General features: G+C 43.9%; 1 protein-coding gene across 3 annotated transcripts; it reads right to left on the bottom strand.

Annotated features, from left to right (window-relative positions):
- Nucleotides 1-1,873: 1,873 nt before the first annotated feature.
- Nucleotides 1,874-17,218, bottom strand: tlcd4b (TLC domain containing 4b). Of its 3 annotated transcripts, XR_011907984.1 has the most exons (8): nucleotides 16,896-17,218; nucleotides 13,397-13,549; nucleotides 11,997-12,086; nucleotides 7,013-7,071; nucleotides 6,020-6,114; nucleotides 5,840-5,913; nucleotides 3,419-5,761; nucleotides 1,874-3,247 (listed from the first exon to the last, which is right to left on the bottom strand). XR_011907984.1 is itself a non-coding variant. In XM_072368383.1 (7 exons), exons 2-7 carry the CDS (start codon nucleotides 13,540-13,542, stop codon nucleotides 5,413-5,415), a joined length of 813 nt encoding a protein of 270 aa, XP_072224484.1. In that variant the 5' UTR covers nucleotides 13,543-13,549; nucleotides 16,896-17,218; the 3' UTR covers nucleotides 1,874-5,412. The 3 variants fall into 3 exon arrangements, 2 of the variants coding, with proteins under 2 accessions (XP_072224484.1, XP_072224485.1); XM_072368383.1 differs by having other exon boundaries at nucleotides 1,874-5,761; XM_072368384.1 differs by lacking the exons at nucleotides 11,997-12,086; nucleotides 13,397-13,549; nucleotides 16,896-17,218 and adding an exon at nucleotides 11,697-11,990 and having other exon boundaries at nucleotides 1,874-5,761.
- Nucleotides 17,219-26,837: the final 9,619 nt, after the last annotated feature.

Here is a 26,837-nt window from a genome sequence, read left to right as displayed (position 1 = left end):
CTTGCCAAGAGTTTGAGCCCCTTGTAAAATGGGGTCTGTTTATAGCTCCTGCAAAGTCTGGAATGTTGATTTCTTTTTCTTTCTTTTTTTCCCCCTGTGTGTGTCTCAGATATGTTTTTGTTTCTCCATGTCTGGGAAAAGTCTTCTCAATAAATTCCTCTTGAAACGGACATATCTCTATAATCTATTTATTTTTTCACGACTGCGAATATGCGGTTGGCTTGTGCTGCGTGCGAGATACTGTGCGAGTTCATGCAGCTGAAATGTGGCCGCCGACACGAGGCAAACGCCACCTTGCAGCGACGGCAGAATGTGTGCTCTACGTTGAAGCGACAGATGCTGTATTTTTGTGACGCACAGGCGTGTTCCTCTGTACAAAACACGCAGGTGAGGATGTTGAGCTCGGCAGAAAAGACTACGCCGTGAATGTGTGCTGTGGTAGCAAGAGGAAACTTTGATTGAGTCTCTGTTATGTGACCATGTTTGGTAAAGCTCCTCAGGCACGGACTCTGACCAAGCCCCTTGACCGGCTGGTGCACACACACACGCAGGAGATGGTTTCAATCAGACCCCCCCCCCCCCAAAACTTTTACTTTCCACTCTCCTTCATACCCTTCTTTCATCACTATTTCAGGCAATCCTCGTTTCACCCTTTCATCTCAGTCCGAGTGTCTCGGCCTGTACTTTGCCTTCTCCACTTGTTAAATATCACTTCCTCCCTCACAAATGCATTTTTAAAAGAAAAGTCAAACACATAGCAGCTGTGACAGCCTCCAGTAGCTGCTCTTTGTTGCCTGGGTCGAGCTGCAGACGGATGACTGGGTCGGTTCAGAATGCGGATGCCTGCCTTACACTGTGTAATACAGGTCTATCCTACGCAGTCACCAGTAAGTGCACCAGTATGAGAGATGTGCTTTAGTGTGGTCTTGCTGAAATGAGCAAGTTCTGCACAGGGAAAAGAAGTTGACAGGTGCAAGTATGAATGAAATTTACAAGCCGAGCATCTCTGCCGTGTGTTCAGTTACGTGTAGATTTGATTTATGTACATTTTCGCACATTCAAATACGGTAGGACAAGTTGTTGAAGCTGCGTCTTCCCGCCCGTCCAGACTTTCACTACTGAAAGACTCGGGCTCTCTGAAATGCCCATTTGACCTTCAGTCCGAGCTGCGAGACGCTCCACCGGAGCAGTTTTTGAGCGTTTCGGGTCTTGTGTTGCATCCTAAAACACGTTTCTGGTATTAAAATTCAAACTAAGCACACCTTCTTCTTCTAAAAAAGAAAAAAAAGAAAAAAGTAAGTCTCTTAAAAATGTCAGATTGTTTTTTTTTTTAACCATTTTAATCAAATACAGAGCCCACCATTTATTTTTCTTGTCTTCAACTTTATTGAAGAGCAAAACTTTCAAGTAAGTCTCAGCTTTCAGCACTACAATTATGTGATCATTAGTAGTGGTCATTGTAGACGACAACAGTCCGAGCCACAAGGAAATGCTCAGACAAGCCCCCCCCCCTGAGGGCTTCGAGTAGTGTAGGCCGCTTCACATTAAAATCTCCAGGAGAAAAAGAAAAAAAAAAAAGAAGAAGAAGATCATAACAAGATATTGCATTGCATTAAAAGACAAAGAGAAGGAAGGGAGCCACACTGGCAAGTCATTCACTGGAAAAACACAACAACTGATTATTTTTACCAAATGTCAGGGTTGAGATTCGATCGGTTACATTTCATCGAAACAACAATGAATCACAGTTGAAATCAGAGCTTTAAGAAACGTAAAACTGGGGCAAAAGTAAGAGCTGCCTCCAATTTTGCCATGTAGTACCTAAAAGATCAATAACTTAATGACAGGACTGGGTATTAAGGTCATGTTTACCTTTTAGATACATACTTAAATACTGCATGTTCATTTTTAATGAACTGTGGCCTCCCAAAAAGAAATCGAGGCAATCTTGGTTGTCCATAGCTGATACAACACTTTGTATAGAATACAAATCATAGTCAAACTCATCATTAATTCATTGTCCAAATTCATAGTCACATTCACATCTGAACAGCCCGGGTTTGGAGATAGAGAGAGGGGGGGGTGGTTTACTCCGTAGAACACCCTGATGAGTACAGAAGCTCAGTTTGCCGTGTACTTTGTGCACGAGAGCTGTGCCCGAAAGCAGCCTCGGTCTAAATGAGATAATGAGATGCTGCGCGAGGAGTGCATCAGCACCGCTCTCAGTGAAGTCTCCCACACTCTGTTGGCCGAACATTCACAGCACTCAGCTCTGGAGGTTAGACATTTGAGATGAAAGACCCCCCCCCCATATCCTCCCCTCATCAAATACAGCTTCAAAGAGTCAACACATGCTGATTGCCATTCTCATCCTGGACAACTGTGAGATCATCGTAATGCCACTAAATCACTCATCATAACATTCAGAGATATGCTCTTCTCTTCAAGAGAGCATAGAACACACAAAATTTAAAAAAACAAAACAAAACGGGAGGGATCAGCTTTGGGTTATAATACTTGGCCGGATAATCATTGTGCAGGCAGGTTAGAAAAATACACACAGAGTATACACAAGGAACAGAGGACATAATCGATTGATAAAGTTCATGCGTAACCAAAATCTGACTGCATCACATCCACCGTTTGTGGAAAGGCACGAGATACTGCAGCCCCCCCCCCCCCCCCCCCCCTGTGGTGACAGACAGAAATCCAGGAGGTCCCAGAGTTAGCGCTCCGCAGGGAGTGTGCTTTATATTTCCACAGTGAAAACACCACCAGACTTTCTCCCACTGCTGAAACTAGCAGGTACAATGGCTGATTTTACACATGGAAGCATGTATGTGTAGGTGGTGATGAGTAGTACTGCGTGTGTTTAAAACAAACAAAAAACACAAAAGATCAAGGCTCGATGGTCTAAAGGAAGCTGAGAGGCAGCTCCGAGTGACATCGGAAAATTTGTGCTGGAAACATAAAAGCTCTGCAGCGCGCGCACTGTTTGAGACTCGACTGCAGACCTCAGAGCTCCCTCTAGTGGCCAGCTGATGTGCCGACACTTCTCCACTACAGCCATGTAGTGGAAAACATGAATTCATTTAATGACTTTGGAGGCGATTTAGTGAATATTGTGCTACACGGGGATGGAAACCTGAGGAGTGTACTGCGAGGTGGGATCAGGGAGTTCTTAGGGTCTGGGAAACTTGTGCTGAACTCTGAAACCGTTTGTGATCAGAGTTTGGGATGAAATGGTCTGTAAGAAAGAAAAAGAAAAAAAAAAAAGAATCAAACTGGTTACAGTATGAGATTCAGTGTCCGTCTCAAATATGGCACATTTCCACCACCCAACACTTGATCCACCGTGGATCTTCAGACATCAACAGCGCTCATAATTCGCAGCTTAGGAAATGCTTTGTGTTCCAACCTGTTGAGGAGTTCCGCCTCCATAGAAGCAGAATGTGCTTACAGTAAATCAAACTGTAGGCTGCGTGCTGCCTCGTTCTGCAGGAGCCATTCGCTCAGTCGGCGCTCCACAGTCTGCTCCACCTGCAGCCGAAAAAAAACAACTACTGTTCCAGCTGCGTAGCACACCCCCCAGGCTCCGGCCTACGTTAACCTGTTTGAGGAAATATGAGGAAGCATACGAGCGCCAACCTTTGACGAACATCTCGTTCAATCATCCGCCTGTGAGGCCAAAGCTAAATCTGTCAGATCCCGTGTTTCTGTCTGTTATGATTCCAGCTATGAAGTTACTGGTTCTGCCTTAAAGATGTGTTAACAAATAGACAGACGCTATGCAGGGGGCACCTGCATAGTTACTGTGTGGAAAGACTGTAAAGACATGCAAAGAGGAGAAATCATCAAAACTACATTAAGTTCATGCGCTGAAAATGCTCTCCGAGGGAACACTTTGGAAGACAAACCCCCGCTACCGGCATTAGATTAATGCAATTATTAATTAGATGGTGTTCATCTATGTTGACAACTCACTAAGGCATCACAGAAATAAGTCAGTCTTATCATGCTCTACGATGACCATCTACTGTTTATACAGAAAAATTAAGCATGCACATTACAACGTGCTTTCAACAGCGACTTCTGGGTTTATGGGACATAGCGCCATAGCATTCCTGCTGCTAACATTCTGAAAAAGGATGAGATTTTTATTTTTAAAGGACGCCGGGCTCGGTGTGAAGATAAGGCGGCGGCGAGAGAAAACGGGGCTTTTGTGTGCGACTTCCTAACTCTCTTAGTCTGGTTCTCGGAGTCTCTGAGAACAGAGGAGATAAATAAGAGCTTAAGCCTCCGGCGGTGGCGTTTCTCGGGAGCGAGACGCTGGCTGAAGCGACGCCGCTGCCTTTCCACGCCATACGCTCTGATCTCAAAAGAGACGGAGACCGAGAAGTCTCTCTGAGATGGTGATATCGTTTCCATGGATGAAAGTCACTCTTAAGTGCATAAAAAAACCAAACAAACAAACTAAAGGGCTTCTTAATCACTGAGGGAGGGGTTCGGGGAGTCTCTGAAGTCGGGGGCAGAGGTAGAACGAAAACATTCGAGCTGAGGCAGAGGGTTGATGTAACATTACTGTGAAAAGCACAGTGATGCCAACAGGATGAACGCTGAAACGAGTAAGCCTCAAACACGTTTGTGTTACATATAGAATCCTAATTAAAAAGTGGTTGGAGGGGCATGGCTGGTGACACAGATAGATGCCGCTTGTTACAAGGAGGCCACAGCAGGTATTACTGCAGGAGAGGCATTACGGTGTTTTTCTGTCTCATTCTGAGGTTACATGAGTTTAAGACCTAAAGGCTCGCAAACACCGCGTCCGTCTGAGAGTTCGTCACTCCGTAGGCCCCTTCGTAGGCCCCTTCGTAGGCCCCTTCGTAGGCCCCTTCGTAGGCCCCTTCTCCTCAAGTGTAGACGGAGAACGAATGAGAGAAAAGAGCCTCCAGTGGTTCAGGGGCTACAGCGTGTGTGTAGAGATATTCTGAGGGGGCTCAACTTTGTGATCTTCTTCCTCCACTATTATTGCTTTCCTGTTTTTCCACAGGCACTTCAGAGGATTGGGCTTTGGCTGGAGTCGAGTGCGAGAGGAGACTGCGGAGAGATGGAAGAGGATGGGTGGTGGAAGAGGAGGCGAGTAAAAGTGTGCTTGTGAGCTCTACCTTGTCTGCAACCAAAAGCTAACCCCCCCCCCCCACAGCAGTGTAGTAATCAGTCACTGAAAAGCGTGAGGTTGCGAACGCTGGTGCTTTGAGTGAGTCAATGAGCACTCTCCTCATCCCCTGCTGGGGTCAGAACCTGAGGGAGGGGGCGGTGCTCAGGCTGTCAGCAGAGGAGGGAGGCGCTGAGGCTCCTGGGTGTCCTGCCCCCCCCCGCTCATACCTGCGTCTGAATACTCTTCGTCCTACGTTAGTCCGTGTGGTTGTTTGCGTGCTTCTTGTCTGCGGGCGGCGACGGCTCGGCGCCATCCTTAACCTTCCGCCCTCCTCTCCCGGTCATGACTTTGTAGCAGCCGCGGGCGATCTTATACATCCAGATACCGTTCAAGATGTCCAGAGCGATGCAGGAGGTGATCCAGGCCACCTGGGCGCCCAAGCCCAGCCGCTCAAATTCTGGGGTGCCAAAAGTGGCGAACACACTGGCCCAGTAGGACGGCATGACGGCAATGCGGACGAGGAAGAACACCACCGCCATGGCAACGCCGTTTAAAACAACCATCCGGTGCGAGCGGGGGTATTTTAATGCCTCGAAGAACCACCTGCAGAGAGAGAAATGTCAGGAAGGTACGTCCTGCCACATGCTAACACATCCAAAATCATTCACAAGAGGCTCTCACCTTTGGTTTACAAACGGTGTGGACAACTCTGAAATGAGACGGAAATTGGCAAAATAGGGAAGCACGCCACGCGTCTGCAACGATCAAACACACATTGTAAACTTGTGATGCCCACAGACACGCACCAGATAGCAGATGCCTCAAAGTGCAAATGGGTCCACTGAAGAATGATGGACTCACCAACACATATCCGTAAGCATAGAGCGCCGCCAAGTGGTGGCAAACAAAAAAGCTGTCTCCCATCGTGCTCCAGTTACACGCCAGCAGCACAAGGTCTGGAAGGGGAAAGAGGACAGGCATGTCTACATTTCCACCACGTTGTTTTATTCCATTATGAAAGGACCATGAAAGCTAAACTGTGGATGTTAAAACTCCAGTTCAGGGTCAGACAAGACGTTACCAGTCTGTTAAAAAAAAGTCGACCTAAGAAACAATTTCCCTCCCTTAAACAGGGAGTAAAGCATCAGTTGATTCAAAGTGCAGATCTTTTAATGACTTTCACTTCAAACAACCTCCGTGCAGTGGTTTCAGTAACTCTGCAGAGCTCCTGATCACCAAAGCTTGTCTGAGAGGGTTCAGGCTGTGTTGAAGAATAAAAGGTGCTCAGACTTTCAAGTTTGTTCAAAGTCTAAAAAAAAACTCTTCCGTTTTTTTCTGTAATCTGATTGGATTTGCATGCACCCACTTCCTGTTGCTTGAGGGCTAGTCCAAGACTTTTTTTTTTAACATACAAAAGTTACATCAGCACCAAAAAGAAGATAGCGTGCAGTCACAGGACTCAAGTGGACTTAATACTACGCTAATTGCTAATTGCTAAATGCCTTGACTTATATTGTTCTGTTTATTTTTTAGCAGCTGGTCTCTTCAGCCCCCAGATGTTTACAGACTGTTGTTAAAGAAGACACGTTGCTGCCGTCACATTTAAGATGAGCTCATATTTCTCGTGATTTGATCAAATGTCTCACTTCCTCATTTGAACAAACGAATTTTGTTTTATGGGATTCCCAAACGCGACATGTTGCACAGCGTCCTTAAGAATTGGGATTGGAAATTCGAAGGACGCTGCTTCTTTTTGGTGTTGGAAGGAAAGACAAAGACTGACTGGTTGCCATGGTTTGCGCATGCAAGAGGAAATGATCAACAGAGATTTAAAGAAAAACAAAAACAACTCACCATAAAGGAGGTAACCACAGGTTATGGCTACATTTAGTTTGACTAGGCTCGGGTCACCCCTGTGGAACAGCAAAGAACAAAGTGTAAAGGTCGCTGCAGCACAGCTGTAACACACTCACATTCAAAGTCCACAAGCTGAGAGGGGAGAGCTGCTCCGCTTCAGATCGATAATCTACTTCTGCAAAGAATACACGATGCAACCTTGCAGACTAATTAATGTGAGAGCGCTAAACACGCTCATCATGAGTAAAGCAGAGTGGCCGTTCAAGGTTGACAGTCTAATGCTGATGAGGTCGCTGTAACACTCTTATGCTGTCAGAGCTTTATTAAAAACAACAGAAAGAACCTCTGCGTTACTTTGCCCCCCCCCAAACACCCACACCCTACTCTGGTGAACGCTAGGTGTCCTTGCAAATGACATCTGTTCAAAATAACAATGACGCTGACATCTGATCCTGGTGTCGGTTACAAGTATCGTGTAGCCAACGACTGGCTGACGGTTTGTGTAACAGGACCTTTGCAGCCCACACGCTGTGCAAACAAGCTCACTAAAAAACCAAACGCACAAGTGTGCCCAGCTTTCCTTATAAGGGCGCTGCATTGACCGCCTCTTACCCAAACCGTAGCACAAGCAGCCCTGACGAGGTCGGCTCATACTCGCTCCAAAAAGCTAACAAAAGCTAGTAAAACACACCGTTGCACGCTCCACTGTGCAATGGCTCACCAGATAACCCCCGGCACCCTTTTGGCAATCTTTTTTTACCCTGTCAAATGCCCATTTGGCAGGAGAAACACAACATACAGACTTGCTTTGCTTGAAGCACGTGAGCCGTGTGAAAACTGACACATTTAATTCGTCTCCTCTTCCTACAGAAGTTAATCAGCATTTTGCAACAGCATGGTAACAACGTTATATGTGCATTTGGCCTCTTTTTCTCCCTCTTGTATCCCATTAATGTCCATTCCACCCCCCGAGCTCCTCCTGCAAAGCCATCAGCTGTATCACTTTACCTCTGCACTTAGAAATGCATCAAGCAAATATCAGGTTGAGCAGCACCCAACCCGACTGATTGTGAGATAGCCAGAGAGCCAGCAGGCTGTAGCTGCAGAGTCCAAAGACTTTTCCATAATCACATCAGTGGGCTCCAGCTTTGGTACAGTAAACCCGTGCTCCTAGCTCCTCCTACGATTAACTGAGTGGAGTTTACCCTTGGAGGAGATACAGAGACAGTTACACAGGGAGTGTCAGGATGACCTCGTCTCAAAGGGCTTCACCTTTGTATCAACAGATCTGCTGTAGAAGTCTTTTTTGTGCATATACAGCCTCAGATTAGCAACAACCATGGCACATGTTCCACTGTGGGATTATTAACTGCCTAAAAACTAACAGAGTGTGGGAAAACATGATTCAGTAGCTTGTAGAACCACCTTTAGCAGCACCAACCATTTTCTGTATGATATTCTCAGTCTTTCACATCGTTGTGGAGGAATTCTGCTCCCCTCCTCGTTTATGCACAGCTCTCTTAAGGTCCCGCCACAGCATTTCAACCAGGTTGAAGTGGTCTGGACTTTGACTGGGCCTTTGCAAAGCCTGGATTCTTTTCTTTTCCAGACATTCTGTTGTAGATTTGCTGCTGTGTTTGGGATCATTGTCCTGCTGATGACCCAGTTTCAGCCAAACTTTAGCTGTCAGACAGACAGATGGCCTCATATTTGACTCTAGAATACTTTGGTGTACAGAGGAGTTCATGACTGCAAGGTGCCCAGTTCCTACGGCTGCAGAACAAACTCAAATCCACACCCTTTCACCATTATGCTTGACAGTTGGCACAAGGTGTGTGTGCTGATATGCTGCGTTTGGTTTTCTCCAAACGTGCCGCTGTGCACTATGAGCAAACATCTCCACTTTGCTTTCATGTGTCCAAAGGACACTGTTCCAGATGTCTCGTGGTTTGTTCAGATGTGACTTTACAAACTTAAACCAAACACAAACAAAAAAAAACTGCAGCTGCTCTTTCCCTCCACTGTTTCTGGCATATAAAGCGACCAATCAGAGCAGACTAAGCCCTGCACTAGCGGGGGGGGGATCCTGCGAGAGAGCAACAGCAGGGCAGTTAGGACAGAGGGTGACAACAGGTGCTGCAGTAGTTTGGCGTATGAGAAAAATAAAGTGCTTTTTTTAATCATTTCATCACGAGAACATATGCTAGAATCAACCTAAAATAAATACATGAGGCTCAGTCAGCAGTTTCTACCTGTGGCAGTGTGGGGGTGCAGGTGTTGGTACTTTTTGCCTCATCAAGATTTAAAGTTAAGGTTATTTTCTTGACACGACAAGCAACAAACTGAATCAACTTTCCTGTCCATCACTCACATTCACATACCTGTCAGCCTTCATGCTGCTTACTGCCAGTTCTGCCCATCGCGGAACAGACTGCAGAGAAGCAGCTGGCGGCCACATTTACATGCGACTAAAAATGTGGCGAATGTGTGGTCTGAAAGTCACTAAATCTAGTTGCGAGGGTGTAAGCGAATAGGTGTTTCTGCCATAGGCGATGGTGGACTGATCTGAGGTGTTTTGGAATGATGTTACACATGTGTGTGTGTGTGTGAGAAATAAAAAAGGCGGTGGGGAGATGAATAGAAGCGCTGCACACATCTTTTCAGTCATAGATTTCCCCATTTTGGACCATAAAAACCTAAATTTGCGACGTTCTTTAAGAGTTACGATCAAATGAATCCCCCATAAGAATAATAATGAATAAACCTGAATAGAAACGGAGTTTAAGCATGTGCACAAAATAGGATAAATATCAAAGAAAATAAATAATCCACAACGGTTTGCTCTTCTTCATGGTTTGGGGTACTTTTAAAAATCTTACAAGCACACTAATAGTAATTCAGTTTCCCAGATAATTAACATCAACACCTTAGTCTTTCTCTGTACTAAACCAGATTATCCCATTCACTTTGTATCCAACTGAAAACTCGTGCAGGCTAAATAGTTCAGGGTGCCGCTTTTCTGACAGCTGAGCTCATTAGCATGGTCTCCCCCCTCAACTTAGAGAAAGGCAGGTCACTACAAAAAAAATTCTACATGTTTTCGCCACCAACTAGAGCTCCGGCTGACTCTGCCGTTGTTTCCGAGTTGGTGTAGAAAAATTGCACCAATCATCTGACAATGCGAGGCATAAACACTGATTTTCCAGCCCACATGGAACCGTTACAGCCAGAGAAAGTGAGAAGTCGTCCCTCCTCACAAACTGCTGTACGGTGTCCAGCTCACACAGCGCCCTGTGGCTGTCAATAAGGCCAATTAGTACTTCATTCAAACATTAATTTAAAGAATACGACCGGTTAGGATATTAATGTGATAAGGTTCTCGAGGCCTGAGTTCTTGTGTAACTTAGCCTTCATGGTCTTATCCACATGGTCCCACACGCATATTAAGTTCATGTACAGATAAGCCAATCAAGAAATGCAGCAGAGGCGCGGCCATCGCACATGCTGCTTGTAAACTGAATGGATTATGATAACAGGGGAGCTGTGCTGCGAGCCAGCTGAGAACAATGCGCGTTTCTAACAGTCTGGCTCTGGCCACTCCAGCACGGCTGATAATAGCAGGCGGAGAACAATGCTGCTGTGTGACAGGTCTTAATGATGCTGTAACACCATCAGATTGACCAGAGAATTACTGCTCACACCACTCTGTTGCAGCAATGAGAGGAGCTTAGGGAAACTGGGGGTGCAGCTGGGAATAGGTGCTCGGTGCTGGAGGGAGCGGAGGACAAGTTGCGAAATTCAACACGAGAAGTGAGGAAATGTCCCAAACTGGAACACCGACACACATTATTTCAACAGAAGAAAAGGACGGACAAAAAACAAAACAGAGTAAACACCTGAACAGCCAGCAGATGAAGACTGTTAGCAGGAGGAAGGAGGGAGCCCCCATCTATTATCCCCCACTCCTCTGCCTCTTAACCATTCCCACCCCCCAAACCACCCCGATTTTCTCTTCTCTCCCCTTTTCTGCTCCATCAGCGATGCTGGCCAGAGCCAATGGAGACAATGAGAGCCGGGGAGGTGTGCTGCATTGATTCGACAGCCGGAGACGTGGGGGACAACGGACAGCTAGAGGCAGGAGTGCGCTCACGAGGGCTGGTGGAGTAGGGGGTTGGGCGGGAGACTCGGGCTGCTGTCAGTGGCTATGAAAAGGATCGTTGTTGGTGGGATTCAAGACAGCCAGAGAGGAAGAGAAACTCGGGAAGAGGCAAACCAAAAAAAAGGAGAAGCAGAAAGAAGTGTTATAAAGATGTAGGGGAGAAGTAAAAGTAATCAAAGACGAGACGCTGAGGGGAAATGTTTTTAAAAGGCTGACAGAGATATCAGAAAGGAGAGGGCAGAGAGAGAAATGATTATTCTCCTTTTTCAGGATCTACCGATGCGAGTAAAGCAGTCAGTGGTGGCAGACAGAGTGGAAGACAGAGACAAGGAAGAGAGTCAAGACCGAACTCAAATGCCAATCCACTGAATCTACAGCTCTCTGGGGATTACCCTGACACGTTAGATCCATCCTCTCCCCTTCCTTCTTTCTTTAGGAGGATGGGACCGCCATCTTTGTCGCTGCAAAAGGTATTAACTTGCTATTAACTTCCAATCCTGACCATTCTCCACTGCCCCCTACCTCCCTGAGCCTTTACCGGTCTCCTCTCTTCCAACACAAGCTTGTTAAGGCTCTCAGTCTGACAGTGAAGACACTGCCAGCGTTCACTTCCTGTTTTTGCCTTCCTGTTGCCTTCCAAAATGACAAGGCACAGGGTGCATCTGTTTTGAATTTTACAAAGAGGCTGCCGAGTCATTCCTTGGTGCTTACGAGGTGTTGTACTGGTTGCATGTTACGAACTGCGTTTCTGTCATTTGTGCAAGAACACCGATGGATACGGATGAATAAGTTATTGATGAATCTCCTTTCTGTTCCTCTTACCAGACAGGGTTGGCGTTGACCACGTCATCGAACCACAGGATGTATAAACAGAACAAGCCCACAATCAAGGCGTGGACAGTCGACACCAACCTGGAGACAGACACACAAACACATCAGCAAACACAGACGACAGACTAAGTGTACAGTCAGGGATTGTAGCTAATGAGGAACCCTTGGTTTGTCTAGTTAAATGTCTTTTCAAATCTGAATAAGTAATTAAATCATACAGCGTGTCCAACTAGGTGCAAATCCTTTTTTTTATTTTTAAAAATCAGACCTGACACAGCATCACCCCTGACCTTTGGAGTGGTTATCTGGGCCACTGAAGAAGCACTCCAGAGTTCCGGTGGCTCTTATCTCCCCTCTGGCAGATTCAGAGTTCTGACACTGTCACCATGCAGCCTCCTGGCAGCCCACAGGCTTCAGCTGCTGGCCTAAGCCCAGGCCAAATGAGCTCAGAGAGACAGACTGCTTTTTGAAGCCATTATTAACATTCTTAAGTAGCCCAGTGTAAAGAGTCAGGGGGAATATTGCTAAAGGAAGCACAACTGAAGGGTCAAATGCATCTCTCAGGAGATACTGGCCCACCCCTTGAGGCAGAGGCCTTTTTTATGCTCATATAATGCATAGGTAAGCGTTAAGTGGCTTAACAAACCAAAGAAACACATTCACTGACAACTGTCAGGTACAAAGACTGGACTGAAAGGGATTAAACAACACAGCCGATGTCCAAAGAAAAACTTCAGACCTTCTGAAAGGAGCTATTGCTTACAGAAGAGCCAAGTTTGACAGGACGATTTCAAGAACCTCCTTTCTGCTGCTTTGTTCAACACTATGCTGTCGTTTCTTTGAAAATGCTTTAACTGTGATCTACTTGCACTTAAGTCAACGTTACATAAACAACACACTGTCACAGTGGGAGCTGGCTGTTATGCAATAGTTGACCACTCTAAAGTGAACCCTCAGTGCTGTGCCTTGTTTTGGACTCCTTGGTCAGTGCACTCCATTCTCGCCGTTATGGACTAACAGGCTACTGTCAGTTGCAGCCGGTTGAAGGAAGGCTTATCTTTGAATACGGGCTGCCAGCAAACAGATGAGACCGAGCACGTAGAACAGAGTCAGCGAGAGATGTTGCGCAACTAGAAATGACTGCCCTCTGAACCTCACCCCGAGGTTACTGACTGAAACTTTAAACCACTCAGCGCTTCGCCAGCTGTTCGCGTCACCGCTGTGGCTGCATAGAAGAAGAAGTTCGCCTGAAGCGCGTCGGGGTCCATCTCAATAGCTCCAGTCCGCACTACCAAAAACACTCGCCTTTTTTCCTTTTCTTTCATAAGAAACAAAGAGTCTGGTTCTGGTTTATACATGTGCATGAGAAAAAGGTTTTCTGTGACACACACCTGGAGTTCCACTCTGTGAGCTTGGTAGGAGGTAGCCTTCTATAACCTGGTGTGATGGCGGTGGAGAGCCACGGGCTGGCCACTGAGAAGAGAAGCTGGAAGCCCACAAAGCTGCCAGCTACCACCGTCAACTCTCTCATCTCCATCCCTCACCTAAACAAAGACAGGGGTGGGGGGGGTACGGGAAAGGAAGGGCGGAGGGCAGGACACACAGAGAGTGATACACATGGACAGGTTCAGTCGATGACTGTCAGTCATCCCGGGCAGCAAGAGAAGAGAAACTGAAGAGGCAGCGGTGGTGGGAGGGTGAAGCTGCATCCTGTGCAGTCCATCCAGTCCACAAAGGCAAAGAGACAGAGGGAAAGAATATATAGCAGCTGAGAACACGGGCTGCCTAATGAAAGTGACATGAGAGCTTTAGCTGAGCAGGGCAGGGAGTGGGGGGGGTGTGAAAGGAAGATGAGAGGCAGCAGAGTTAAGGACAACAGAAGGATAGAGTGACAGAAACAGAGAGAAAAATGACTGCGTCTGAATACAGGAGGTTGCACAGCGTTTTGATCTGAAACAAAAAGGACCCCATTGTGCTTATTTTGCAAGCGGGATTACAGAGAGTTGTTTGGGACACACAAGAAAGAAAAAAAACAACAACTGAGAGGAAAACAAAGAAAGAAAAGAGGATTTTCAAGATGAAGCAAGTAGTTGAGCTCCTGGGACGGAGAAGGCGTTCACTTCAACAATGCTTCTCATTATTCCTCCGTTTAGCTTTAAAGCGTGTTTTGGGTTTTCGCCGTCATTTCGGAAATCAGTGCATCTACAAAAGGGAAACTTTCAACCCGGGGAAACCACTGAATGCGAACACATCTCTAAGCACTATGAAAGGACGAGCTGAGCAGATCGGTTTGTTCTCACTCGGGTCGAGTAACTGGAAGCTCGTCTTTTCAAAGCACAGATAAACAGCGACGATGAAGCTTGTGAAAGTGACAAAAACAGCATTTTCATGTCATGTTGAATATTTTAGACAGGTGAAGACAATTAAAAGCAATCTTCATTTTACACATCACAACTACTCGTGATGTTCTTTTTTTTCTGTTACTTTCAACAGTCCGAATGCAAATCTTTTTTTTTTTTTTTTTTTTTTTAAAAAGAGACCTTTTTTGACGAAGTCCGTGTTTTGATTTTGGTCGGACTTGCGTGTGAGACGGCTCTGAGAACGTTAGTTCTCCTGCAGCTCGCAGACAAACGCGAAGAAGGGAAAAGTGAGAGCTTGCAGGGCCATTCTGGCAACACTCTTCAGTGGAGTTTGTCCAACATATTGCAATATTCAACACTAGTTTTTCTAAAAAATTTAAAATTTAAATTAAACGAGCAGAAAAAGTCGCCTCATTGGCAACAGTGTGGAGGAACCAACTGTAAGTTGCCTGAAGCTCACCTTGTTGCTGACATATATAAAGAGGAAAGGTGGAGGTGGGGCTGCAGAATGAGCAAATTAGACTGGCTTCTCTTACGTGTTGCATCAGATTATACTGATATAACAGGGCGCTGACTAATTCTAATAGCTCTTTAAAAAACAAACAAAAAAAAAATTAAACCCTGCTGTACGTGGAGCATCAACAACTTGTTGACCTCCCCGTGGCCCTCTAACCCCGACAGATGAAATATAAAGCAGTAACACAGTACTGCTCAACTTGGATTAACCCCTAGAAATCACCACACCAATTTCTGCTCGTGTTGGAGACAATAACCGTCCACGGAAACCTCTCCCAACTCTCCCATTACCTGAAAGGCTGACTTACGAGGACAGAAAAGGTCACACGGCTCACGGGAAATACCAGAAACAAAGATGCATTCTAATAATGTGCTTTCTGTTGCTCTGCACTGTAGTATTATCAGCTGTTGCAACACACCATGTCAGCGCAGGTCTGGACTCCTCCCTGATAATACGCTGCAATTCTGATTAAATGACTAACATTATGCAAGTTATGCTAAACCTAATTATTGATGACAAACGACAAGGTACAAGGCAAAGGTTACAGCCGGCTGGCAGGTACAGCAGCGGGATCCTGATATAATGCTGATATGTGGGGATCATTTTGTTTGCAAAGCAATTTAAGTAGTTTAACCTCGAGGCAATATGTGACACTTCAAGCATGTACCCTGCATTAAGATCTATTTTTACTCTAAAAAGGCCAGTGTCACGCATGCATACATACTGTTCTATAAAACAGGACAAAACAAAGCTGTCCAGTATGAAGCCACAGGCCAACCCGTCGGTTTACACGCTGCCATGGTGACTTCATGAAATCATGTAAGACATGATGTTCGCCAACGCTGGTGGAGTCTTCTGAACGGTTTTTCCACTCCAAACGGGACAGGTATGAAAGCCTGTCAACAAATGCACTAATCAAAAGCGCAACTCCTACTCCAACTTTGCTTTCCACAGCCCCATTATCCAGAAACTGGCTTGTTCAACAGGAAAGCTTGAAGCAAGCGCCACACCAGCCTGAGAGGCTATTATTGCCCACAGAAGCAGCTCTGCACATTCCCGAGCCGGCGTTGATCATATGCAGCATGTGCCTGAATAATTCATAGGCATTCTTCACCTGGCAGACTGGTTCATGCCCCCCCTCCCCCAGGGGAAGAGGCAGCACACAGAGCCTCGTCACTGCGGATCACTGCCCGGGCAGGAGAGGTGCTCTGCCGACGACTCTTGACCTTGTTCCGCCAGGAACATCCTGCTGCTGTCAGCAAACCATGACCCCTACTGACATATCGACCAAACATAAATAATAGCAGTTCAATTTCCACTGTTCATTTGGAAATCCAAACCGGCCCCAGTCTACCGCATTGCTACACCCACACCAATGGGTCTGACACGCACGGTCCTTGGCCAGCCTGATCGCACCGATCTCCTCCTGCATGGCTGGATCGTGACGCGAATACTGACACATTACGAGTGATAACAGCAATTTCAAGCTGGGAAGAGATGCTTAGTTTCGCATACAGACCCTAACAATACCTCAAACATCCTTTGTTTTTGGGGAATTATGCACCTCGCAACCTGGAGCAGTTCAAAGTAAATGGGAGGGTAAATAACAGAAATCGGTTTCTTATCTTTCTCTGGTAGTTCTAGCACGCTTAGCGTTGTGGGAGCAAATGGACAATCAAAAGCATTAGCGACAATAACGGAGATGGCGAAATTGCGTGAATGTCGCTCGCTTGGTCAACTAGAAAAGCAGCTTTCCAATACAACCCGGACAGGTATAAAACGAGTTGTAACAAGAAGAGCCAGCTGCCAAGTCGCAACAATCTGAGCCAAAGTTGTTGGCTGAAACGGCGAAAACTGCTACGTGTGCTGTTGTTAGAGCTGCCGAAGACAAGGCAACAGAAAGGGACACAAAGCTGTTGCGGTGAAAAGGTCTAAACTGGGTGAGAAAAGACAAGCATGCGTTAGTCCGCATTATTTTTGACGTGGTGGAAGGAGTAGGGAGAGTTCTGTTACCTGGTACCCGTCGCATAGGTTAGTGTTTGCGGATAAACTCCCGTTCGGCCGGCGTCTTCCTCCACTTTCTTTTAACTTGACGTTAGCTAGCAAGTCGGCTAAAGTGAAACAGCCCGCTGAGTCTTCCAGCGCGAGACCAGGAGAGACGGAGAAAAAACAGCCTCCTCTGCTACGCTAACAATGCCGTGTTCGAGGAACCATTCCAGCCCGAAGCACGATGGCTTTTCTCGCCGCCTCGTATCACCACTGCCATGTGTTTACACCTTAGAGCACGACATAAAAGTTTTTACTCGTTTTATTTTGCCAGTGACAGTAAGGAGCGAGCGGTGACGTCGGCACGTACCCAACTCCGCGTGCACACGCCCCCCTAAACACGGGCTACACCCACCAGGAACAAAGGCCCCTCTGGATTATGATTTATGATAACCTGCAGCAGAAGTGATAAATCTGAAGTTTCCCAAGTTCTATTCCACCTCGAATCATTTAATTGACATTACAGAGATTTTACAAACCATGCCACCCTGTTGGAGAGCACGTGCACTTTCATGTATTTGTTTTTTTGTCTAAAATATCTAAACAGGCTTGCTTTAGTCATACCTGAATTCCAGGTCTATAGTAATTTTTGTCAGGTTTATAGAGTCATTATGAGACAATATAGCATGCTTTACGATTCTCTGTGAATGAACAGTTATTGAATAATTTCAGACCTCATTCACTGATTCACATTGATTCATTATACGACTCAAGGAAATTTCAGCATCATAGTGTTACTTTTAAAAAGCCAGTAAGGAGTCTTCCAGCACAAAGGGGTTTTCATCACACTGTATCATGCAAAAGTCTGTAGTCGGAAAATCGGAAATGAAACATGTGCAAACATGAATTCAGTATTTGGTCTTCACAACCTGAACCCTCTTAGATAAGCTTTGTGGTCATTTATTTAAGTCGTCTGCAGAAAGCCGTCTGCAGACTTTCTGCTCTCTTTTTTTTTTGCAGTCCGTCGCTTTTGTAAAGGGAACTAATGGACCTCTCTTCTCTGAATGCCTCTGAGTCATTTTACAGTTTGACGACATTGTGCTGAGGTTGTCTGTCTGGTTCTTCTACGCAGGCACACACACACACACACACACACAAACTCGCAGACACACTTGTATGATCATATTTATCAGACCATTCATTCACTGGTGTAATGCCTTTCCCTGCACATAACTCTAACTTTAACCGTCGTGACTTCAGCCATTCTCCCTAAAACCCTCAAACAGCCTTTAAAGTGGCAGTGAAGAAGTGAATATTGGCAAAACTGTCCTCATTCTGTCCTATAAAGAGAATATAAATACAACCCGAATTCCAAAAGGTTTCGATGCTTCGTAAAAATACAAAATACAACGATTTGAAAATCTCATAAACCAAAGTTTTATTCTCAATAGATGAGAACATATGTTGCTCCAAACCCTGTATATACCTTTCAACAATGATGGAGCCTTTCCAGATGTGAAGGTTGCCAGTTTCGTGGGCACTAATGCAGCCCCATACTATCAGGTTTTTGAACTGATTACTGATAACAGGCTGGATGATCCCTCTCCTCTATAGTCTGGAGTACGCAGCATCTTCTTTAGATTTAGATTCGTCTGACCACAGAACAGTCCAGGTTGAATGAACTTTTTCCTCAAAGAAGATGGCTGCCTTTGTGGATCAGGCTTCTTCTTTACATGATGGAGCTTAACCTGCATTTGTCACAGTGAACTGTATCCACAGACAGTGGTTTCTGGAGGTCTTCCTGAGCCCATGCAGTGATTTCCATGACAGAATGATGTCTGTTTATAATGCAGTGCCTCCTGAGGGCTTGTAGATCACAAGCATCACAAATTGATTTTCAGCCTCTTGTGTGTGCCTTGAGGTTGCATCGTCTGGTAGATTAAGGTACATTTCATACATTTGACTTAGAAATTTGACATAAAAAGGTCACAGTTTTTATTGAATCTATGTTGACAACAATGCAAAAGTTAATTCTGACCACTGAAGAGGGAGAGAGGTTGAATCATATAACAACAGATAACAACAAATCTATCAGAGACAAATTTGTGAAGGTGGACTCTTCCAGATCTAGAATAGTTTAAAATCAATTTGTGATATAATCTAAAGTTAAAGAGATTTAGATTTTAATGTGAACAGAGGTTTTTTTCCTTTTTCATTTGTGCAGAGATGAAAGAGCATTTAAAGTGGCAGTGTGACTCAGTGACTGACCGAGTTAAAAAGCATACAGAGATGGATGAGGGATATTTGTGTGGACTGAAAGAGTGCGCCGGGATGAATCTAATCCCTTCTCTAACAATAACCAGCTTCGCAGATTTACTAAACATCAGGAGCTAATTAAAGCATATCAGATGCCAATCATGGGAGCGGTGCAGGGAAATGAAAAAGTATGGGGAAAATAATGCATTTGAAAAGTCCTGTCAGGAGCAAGCACACAAGCAGTCATTTACTGTGCTATCACTTAGTCATTTAGCATGTTTCTACATTCATACTACTACAATGAAAGAGAATTGGGTTTTGTTTGTGGTACATTAAGAAGAGAGAATTTAGAAACTGGACATAGAGTGGAGTGATACACGGCAGTAGTGCCATTGCAAAACTGTACACAGCAGTGTTTTTCACTAACTTCCAATATCAGGATGCTTGTAGACGAACAGCAGCAATACCTGCTTTACACGAAGGACATTAAATATTGCATATAGGGTTTCTTACCTGCAAACAATACTGGACTGGCATCGATCCAGAAGGCAAATTGATGGTTGTCAGTCATAAAATTGTAGCAAAAACTCCCCTTATGAATAATCTGACCATTTTTCCTCTTTTTTTTTTTAAACGACGGTTGTGTGTTTTTGCTCTTTTTATTTGACCACGTCAACAAGCTTGATGGTGACATAAGTTTTACTAAGTTCAATAAGTGAAAATACTCTCAACTGAGCAACTTTACAACCTTCCACATTTAACAGAATTCAAACCAACTGTAAACATGCTGTCGAAGGCATCGCTGACAGCTGGCTTAATTAATCTGAGACACTGATTACACTCTTTGCTAAGGAAGTTCTTTATCAAATATACTGAAAATTCCAGGATCCTGATATTAATCTTGATGAGAAATGGCTAGACATCTCTGAGTGAGTAATTGAACGGCCTTTTGTCATTGAGAAATCGCCGAGCATGTGAATCTTGAGATGCACATAACTGTGTTTTCTGTGTAGCTACGAGGGATTTATAAGTTTATGATTTATGAGTTTTATGATACAGCATCAGAGATTTGCATTTCGGGATAGAAAGCGGGCACTGGATTCACAATCCTCTGCTTTTGGCAAATGCACGAGATCCCATTTCATCCATTTTGGCAGATGGTACAGTTAACTGCCTCGTCAGCTCTGCTTGGAGCTTGGCTCTCACAAACAAACCAGGATGAGCACAGCCTTCTGCCTCTTAGTGATACATGTACACAGCAACCCTTTCAAAGTTGACTGTTTTCACCACTTTAGAGTGGGAAGTTAGCACGCCAAGATGTTGTAATATATGCTAACTAGCAAAAAAGGGAAGATATAGTCCAAGTGAATGTAAAAATATACTTTTGAAGTCACACTTGACTGGTGACAAATCCACAGTGTACCCTGCCTCTCGCTCAGTGGCAACCGGGATAGACTCCACGCGACCCTTCATTGGATTAAGTGGTATGTAAAAATGGATTGATGGATAAGTCTGGCATGTGATAAGTGATCCCCAAATTATCTGAATCCCAGAGTTTTATCATGGGATCTGCAGGTGTTGCAAATACACCATTGTGCAATTTTAAACAAACTAGATTTAGAAAGATCCCGCCCTTTGAAATAATGTGCCCTGGACAGACAAATCAAACAGTTGTGTGGCCAATGCGAGCATGTTTGTTGGACATGTCTGAGTGGTTCAATATATTTAGTACACACTAAAGTCAGCTTTTTAGAAAAATAGCCTCATATTGTGTGAGGCAGTGCAAGCGATATGTTATGGTTTGGTGTTGGTTCACTGCCTGAGGGTGTGGGCAGGTTGTAGTAACTTCATTTCAGTTTGTGACTATTCACAATACTTTCAGCTGCACCAAAACTTCTTTTGTATGGGGATTAAATAAGTCTGCAGTACATTGTAGAGATCAATATAATGACAATTTTCCACTAAGCGTCTACTCAAAGCAAGTTTCCACGTTGTTTTTGTGCTCCTCGTCTTCTTTGTCTGGTAGGCTGTTTCTTTACAGAATGGAAATGAATCCTGACACATGCATATCTGATGCACTTAGTCTCGGCCTTACACATGGGTGTATGCTGGATCCCTGAATAGCCTTAAGAATTCTGGTTATTAGACCAGTGGTGTTAGACCAGTGGTTGACTTTTCAGTAGGATGATGACCTTAACCACACTAGCAAATGACTCGGAAAGAAGAATGGCATGTTGTGGCATGACTGCGTCAAAGCCCACTTATAAATGTTGTGGGAGGATTTGAAACAAACAGCAAATGCCCTAAAACATCATGTTACTGAAGGATTTAGCATAATTGAATGAAGTGGGTAAGACCAATAGACAATTTTGCAGACCTGCTAAAAGGGTCAGTATCATCTTTGGTCAAGGGTATACATACAATTATTAATATTTCTGTTGAAGAAATTATTGTAAAAGCTGCTTTTGCTTGTGGTGCTGTTCAGGTATATGTCCTTAATTTGAAGGCACTTTTCCAGAGACAGTCTAATGTTTGCGTGCCCACCTGCATCAAAAGAGCTACTGTAGCTACTGTCATACAGGTGACTTACTGTGACCTGTATGATAATTGTATAAAAAGAAAAGTGGTGTTAATTAAATTACATGCAAAGTTTAATTACAACAGCAGATCACTTCATCTCACCAGAGGTGGGAGGGCTGTTCTCATCAAGTTGTAAGACAGGACGAAAGCCAGGCCACAGCAGGACAGTGTAGAAATCTGCAGGCCGGCTGAGTGTTTGGGTCAGTGCCATCCCTATTGGTTCTATTAAAACCAAGCATCAAGCCCGGGTTGAGCAGAATTTTCATTCAACCTTGAGGGCAATTGCTGGAAGGAGAAAAGTGGCTGGCTTGCAGCCCAAGACAAAGAGTAGTCCTGCAGTGGAAGTACTCAGCCAGGTAAGATACTATATAAAATCAAAGAGGGTTTAGCAGATGAGTCATAGTTTGAACCTTTTGCTTATGGTGAGGTGAGGTAGTAGAACACTTGTTTCAGGAGAAGGAGAACAGAATGCAATAAAGTGAATAAGCAGCCTGCAGAGTCTTGTGCCTTACATCACTGGAGAAAACTATGGCAGGTGTACAGTAACTGTGGGGGTTGCTGCTTCTAATAACTAAAGACCCATGGGGAAAAAAAGGCTCTGCAAAAAGAAAGAAAGTTTACCAGGATCACAGCCTGCTTTGAGCATATTGAAGTTACTCTGTCTGTATTTTTTTCTGAAAACTGAAAGTGAATGTAAAGTAAGTTAAATAATAAGCACCGACAACTAGCTAATTATGCTTATCTAATTTAATTCCGGAATTCTTTTACATGTTAAAGTTTTCTGTATGGGATAATTTAAAGGTGAATCTTTGTTTATGCAGAGTTTTGAATAAAAGTTTATCTGATTTAATCTGAGTTGCAAACATTAGCAGGAGTGCTAAGTAGCATACTTCCTTCTCAGTAGCCCACTCATTCATGACTTCCAGTTGCAGCATTTGATACATACTTGTTGCTGAAGCTTTGGGTTGAGTGTTCTCATTGCATTGCATTTTGTTTTCCATTTTTTGGGGGGGATTTAAACATTTTTGCTTGTCATTTCACATCTTTAAGCACAACTTGACGTGTTAATAATTTGCTAATTCATGAATCAAGGCTGAGTTCTTTGTATAGCGCCATTCGACAAAGCAGTTGGTAATGTAAAGGACGAGATGTTAAAAAAAGAATATTAGAAATACAATATTGATGAAGTTTTAAAAGAAAATAGAAGTTTATTTGAACTACAACTGTGGAGTCTGTACATGAAAATAGTCTGTATAAAAGTTATTTCTGCATTTGACCGTTTACATTGCTCTGTGAAGCTTATATACTTGAGCATTCAGTTCTGCGTCTTTTAAATAATTGAAAAGAGTGTCATAAAAAGTATTCTCCTCAGCGCAAATGGACAACAGTGAAAGCAGAGCCGACACTTTTTTTTGTTTCTTTGTTTCTTTTCTTCTTTTTTTTTTCTTTTATGAAGCAGTCACAGTCAAGAGACAGAGCAATACACTCACAGGAAATGGCAACAACTCTGCCCTGAGGTCATGGGCATTCACTGCATTGATTGGAGCTTTTCTAAGATAGAATTAAACAAAACCACGAGGCCCTGACAAAAAGCATCCAAGGATAATTATCTGAAAGCACCTATAAGAAAAAGTGGAAAAAGATAAATGATAAAGATTTACAGAGAACTACATTTGACATGGATGAATATACTGAATAATGAGGATATACTAAGCCATCTGTTCCAGGCACAAAAGAGCAACCGAATGTCTGAGAAGAGGGAACACTTAAATGCCCACAGTATTTGAACAAATTAGCAGTATTTATGCAGCACGAAGATTCAAATATTTGCTCCGTGTTTTCTGCGTGACAAAGAAGCATATGCGTGTTAGTTTGTGTCAGAGTATAAGGCAAATTGGATTCATAGTCTTGGCTATTAACGTAGCGTTCTTCTTCTGGTCTGCATTTTATGAGGAGAGTTTGGAGCGGTACACTCAAAAAACAATTATGAAGCAAAAATGAGTTGTAATCCCAAGAAAACACTTGGCATAGTAAATCATTATGCTGCCGTCTTCAGTCAATTACAATAATTATTAACCTCCCTTGGGCCCTCTGAGCTACGTTTGAACTTACCAAGGCTCAAAATGTTTCATTATCTCAGGGGGAGACTAATTAGTGCTTTGTTGCAGGTAGTGAGTCAAAAATGGCTATTATTCAAACAAATAAACATACAGTTTAAAGTTGTCTTAAGTTTAATTATTGAGTTTCAGCCACGGGAGAGAAGTCCCGATGTAAGAAAAGTCTTCCAGAGCTTAGGGTTTAGGAAACCCCTCATTAGATTCTCAACTCCCCACACATCACAATACATGCAGCAACATTTTCCGATTGTTTTGACTTTGTCAAGATCTTGTTACTCGGTAGCTTGTGACTTGTACATACTATACGTATTCAAGCTTTCAGTTCCTTGAATGCTGCTGGGTTTAAAACATGTAGATTGAAAGTATGCATATGCATATGGCACACAAAAAAGATCATTTAATGTTATGACTGTCATTTCTATTCAATTAATTTCACTTAATTGCAATGATCATATTCTTCCTTAAGGACCACTACCACATTATTGATCATTTGTACTCCTAAAACAAGTGCTCATCTGTAAAATGAAAGAGTACAGGGTGAATTACAGGTGACTGCAGTTTTTCATCTATTTGAACTTGTTGTTATGCTGATAATGAACACAAGATGGCAGACTTGATGTAATCCTCCAATAAGAGCATTCAGAGGGCCCAGCGAAGGGAAGCTTTCCCTTTCATTCAGTAGCTGTTACATCAGCGCTGTACTCCAAACAACAGCCTGCGTTTATAAGAAAGTAGAGAGGACAGAGCGAGCAAAAAGTCCTAAAACTTAAAATTCCGCTAGACAACACCCGTCTCCCGCAAGGCTGATTTAAACGTTTAGATTTGTGCCACATTACATAATATTGGTGGTTCTAATGTAAAGCAGTTGGACTCGAATGGGTAGCAGAACAGCCTGTGCCAGGTCCCAGTATGTGTGTGGGGGTGTGTGTGGAGGCGTCGAAAAGGGAGGGGGGGAGAAGGGTGCCATAAGTTTGTGTGGTGCCATGTGCAATCTATTCCATTCCACACCCACACAACCAAACTTAACTACTGTACGAATAACAAAATGCCAGAGAAAAGCTTTTCAAGAGCAAACCAAATGTGTGGAAACACAAACACACATCATATGCATCTGTCACTCTTTACCTGTACTGGCAGGTATTGTCAGTATGAGTTAACCCCACTTGTCCTCCATCCCAGGAAGTTTGACGAGCGTCAGACGAGAAGAGCTGGTCTTTCTTCTTTTTGACATGTGCACAGCTGGGGCCCTCTGTGTTATGACTCCTGCTGCCACATCTGGTGTGTGTGTCTGTGTCTCTATGGGTATGCGTTGGACGAATCCTGCCACATCTGGAAGGCGTTCCAGCTGCCTCGCTCTTCACACGTCTGGACAGCGTCCTGCAGACACCTAGCTGTCACTCTGGGTTACCTGAAGCCCACCTCACGGTTGGAGGCGAGACACTGGTTGCATGTGCATCCTCACCGCCACATCTGCTCTGTGTGTCTGGACGTGTGAAACTGGGTTTGCTTATCGGAGCGTGTGCGCATTCATGTTTGTGTGCAAGTGAGAACCGTGTGTTTGTGGTTGTGTGTGGTGTATGTGTGACACTGGGTACATGTATATCCTCGGGGCTGAGGCTCCAGTCTTCACACCTCTCAGTTAAAAACACTCAGAAAGACACACCAGAGCTGTGGGCAGACGCTGTATATGGGTCAAAGACTCTCTTTCAGAAAAGAGATTTTCGATGACCCTGTCAAATTGTAGGAAACTTGTACAATTCAGAAAACAAATACATTTAAGACTTACTAATGTAAATATGTACCATGAACATATAAAAGCATAAATGAATGCAGTCCTGCAGAATGTGAGCAGGATTATATGTGAACCAACTGAAGCCAGGTGGATAATAAAGGAAGTCTTCTGTCACCCCTAATTTGTTCTAGAAAAAATAAAGGTTGTTGCACCACGCATTTACATAAATAGAAATACGACAATATAAAGTTTGTACAATTCAGTATGACAACCTTTACTCTTCAACACAGCCTGAACCCTCTTAGACAAGCTTTCTGTCATTTCTTTAAGCAGTTTTCAGGAATAGTTCTCCAGGCTACTTGAAGGACATCCCAAAGCTTTTCTTTGGATGTTGGCTGCCTTTTGTTCCGTTCTCTGTCAGATGATCCCACACTGCTTCCATAATGTTGAGGTCCGGGCTCTGGGGAGGATTCATCCCTCCATAAGACCTGTTGCCACTGATTTTCAGTCCACTTCTTGTGTCATTTGGCATAGCTCAGCCCTTTCTCCCTGTTTCCCTTCCTTAAGAATGGCTTCCTGACAGCCACCCTTCCATGGAGACCATTTCTGACGAGGCTTCAGTGAACAGTAGATGGATCAGCTGAAGGTCCAGATGCATCTCTCAGGTCCTGTGTCAGGGCTGCGCTGGATTTTTTTCATCTTTTGTTAAGGACATCACTTTCCGATGCTGTTCATCTTCTGTACATTTTTTTTCTTTTTTTTTTAGACCTGTCATTTCTTCTTTTGTCCTCCACTTGTCCAGTTTTCTCCCATTTTTAAGGACACGCTACACACAGTGTTGAGACATGCCTGGTTTTCTGCGAATAGCTCTTTGGAAATCACCTTGTTGGTGGGTTAGGATCTATCTATCTATCTATCTATCTATCTATCTATCTATCTATCTATCTATCTATCTATCTATCTATCTATCTATCTATCTATCTATCTATCTATCTATCTATCTATCTATCTATCTATCTATCTATCTATCTATCTATCTATCTATCTATCTATCTATCTATCTATCTATCTATCTATCTATCTATCTATCTATCTATCTAGCCCAAGTTTATATATCTATAAAACTTGACATTTCAGTTTCAAGTTTTTTTCAATGCAGATTAATACTACATCTCTGTCTTCCTTCAGTAAACAAAGATTTAATAACTACATTGAAAAGCTATTTTCATGTGTGCTTTGTCAAGAATATATTATAAATGTGCTGAGGAGTCAGTCAAAATGTTT

The sequence above is a fragment of the Leuresthes tenuis genome, unplaced genomic scaffold (genome assembly GCF_036924035.1).
Source record: "Leuresthes tenuis unplaced genomic scaffold, fLeuTen1.0.hap1 SCAF_17, whole genome shotgun sequence".
Classification (NCBI taxonomy): domain Eukaryota; kingdom Metazoa; phylum Chordata; class Actinopteri; order Atheriniformes; family Atherinopsidae; genus Leuresthes; species Leuresthes tenuis.
The sequence above is the reverse complement of the archived record's forward strand: the minus strand, read 5'-3'. Positions and strand labels throughout refer to the sequence as shown.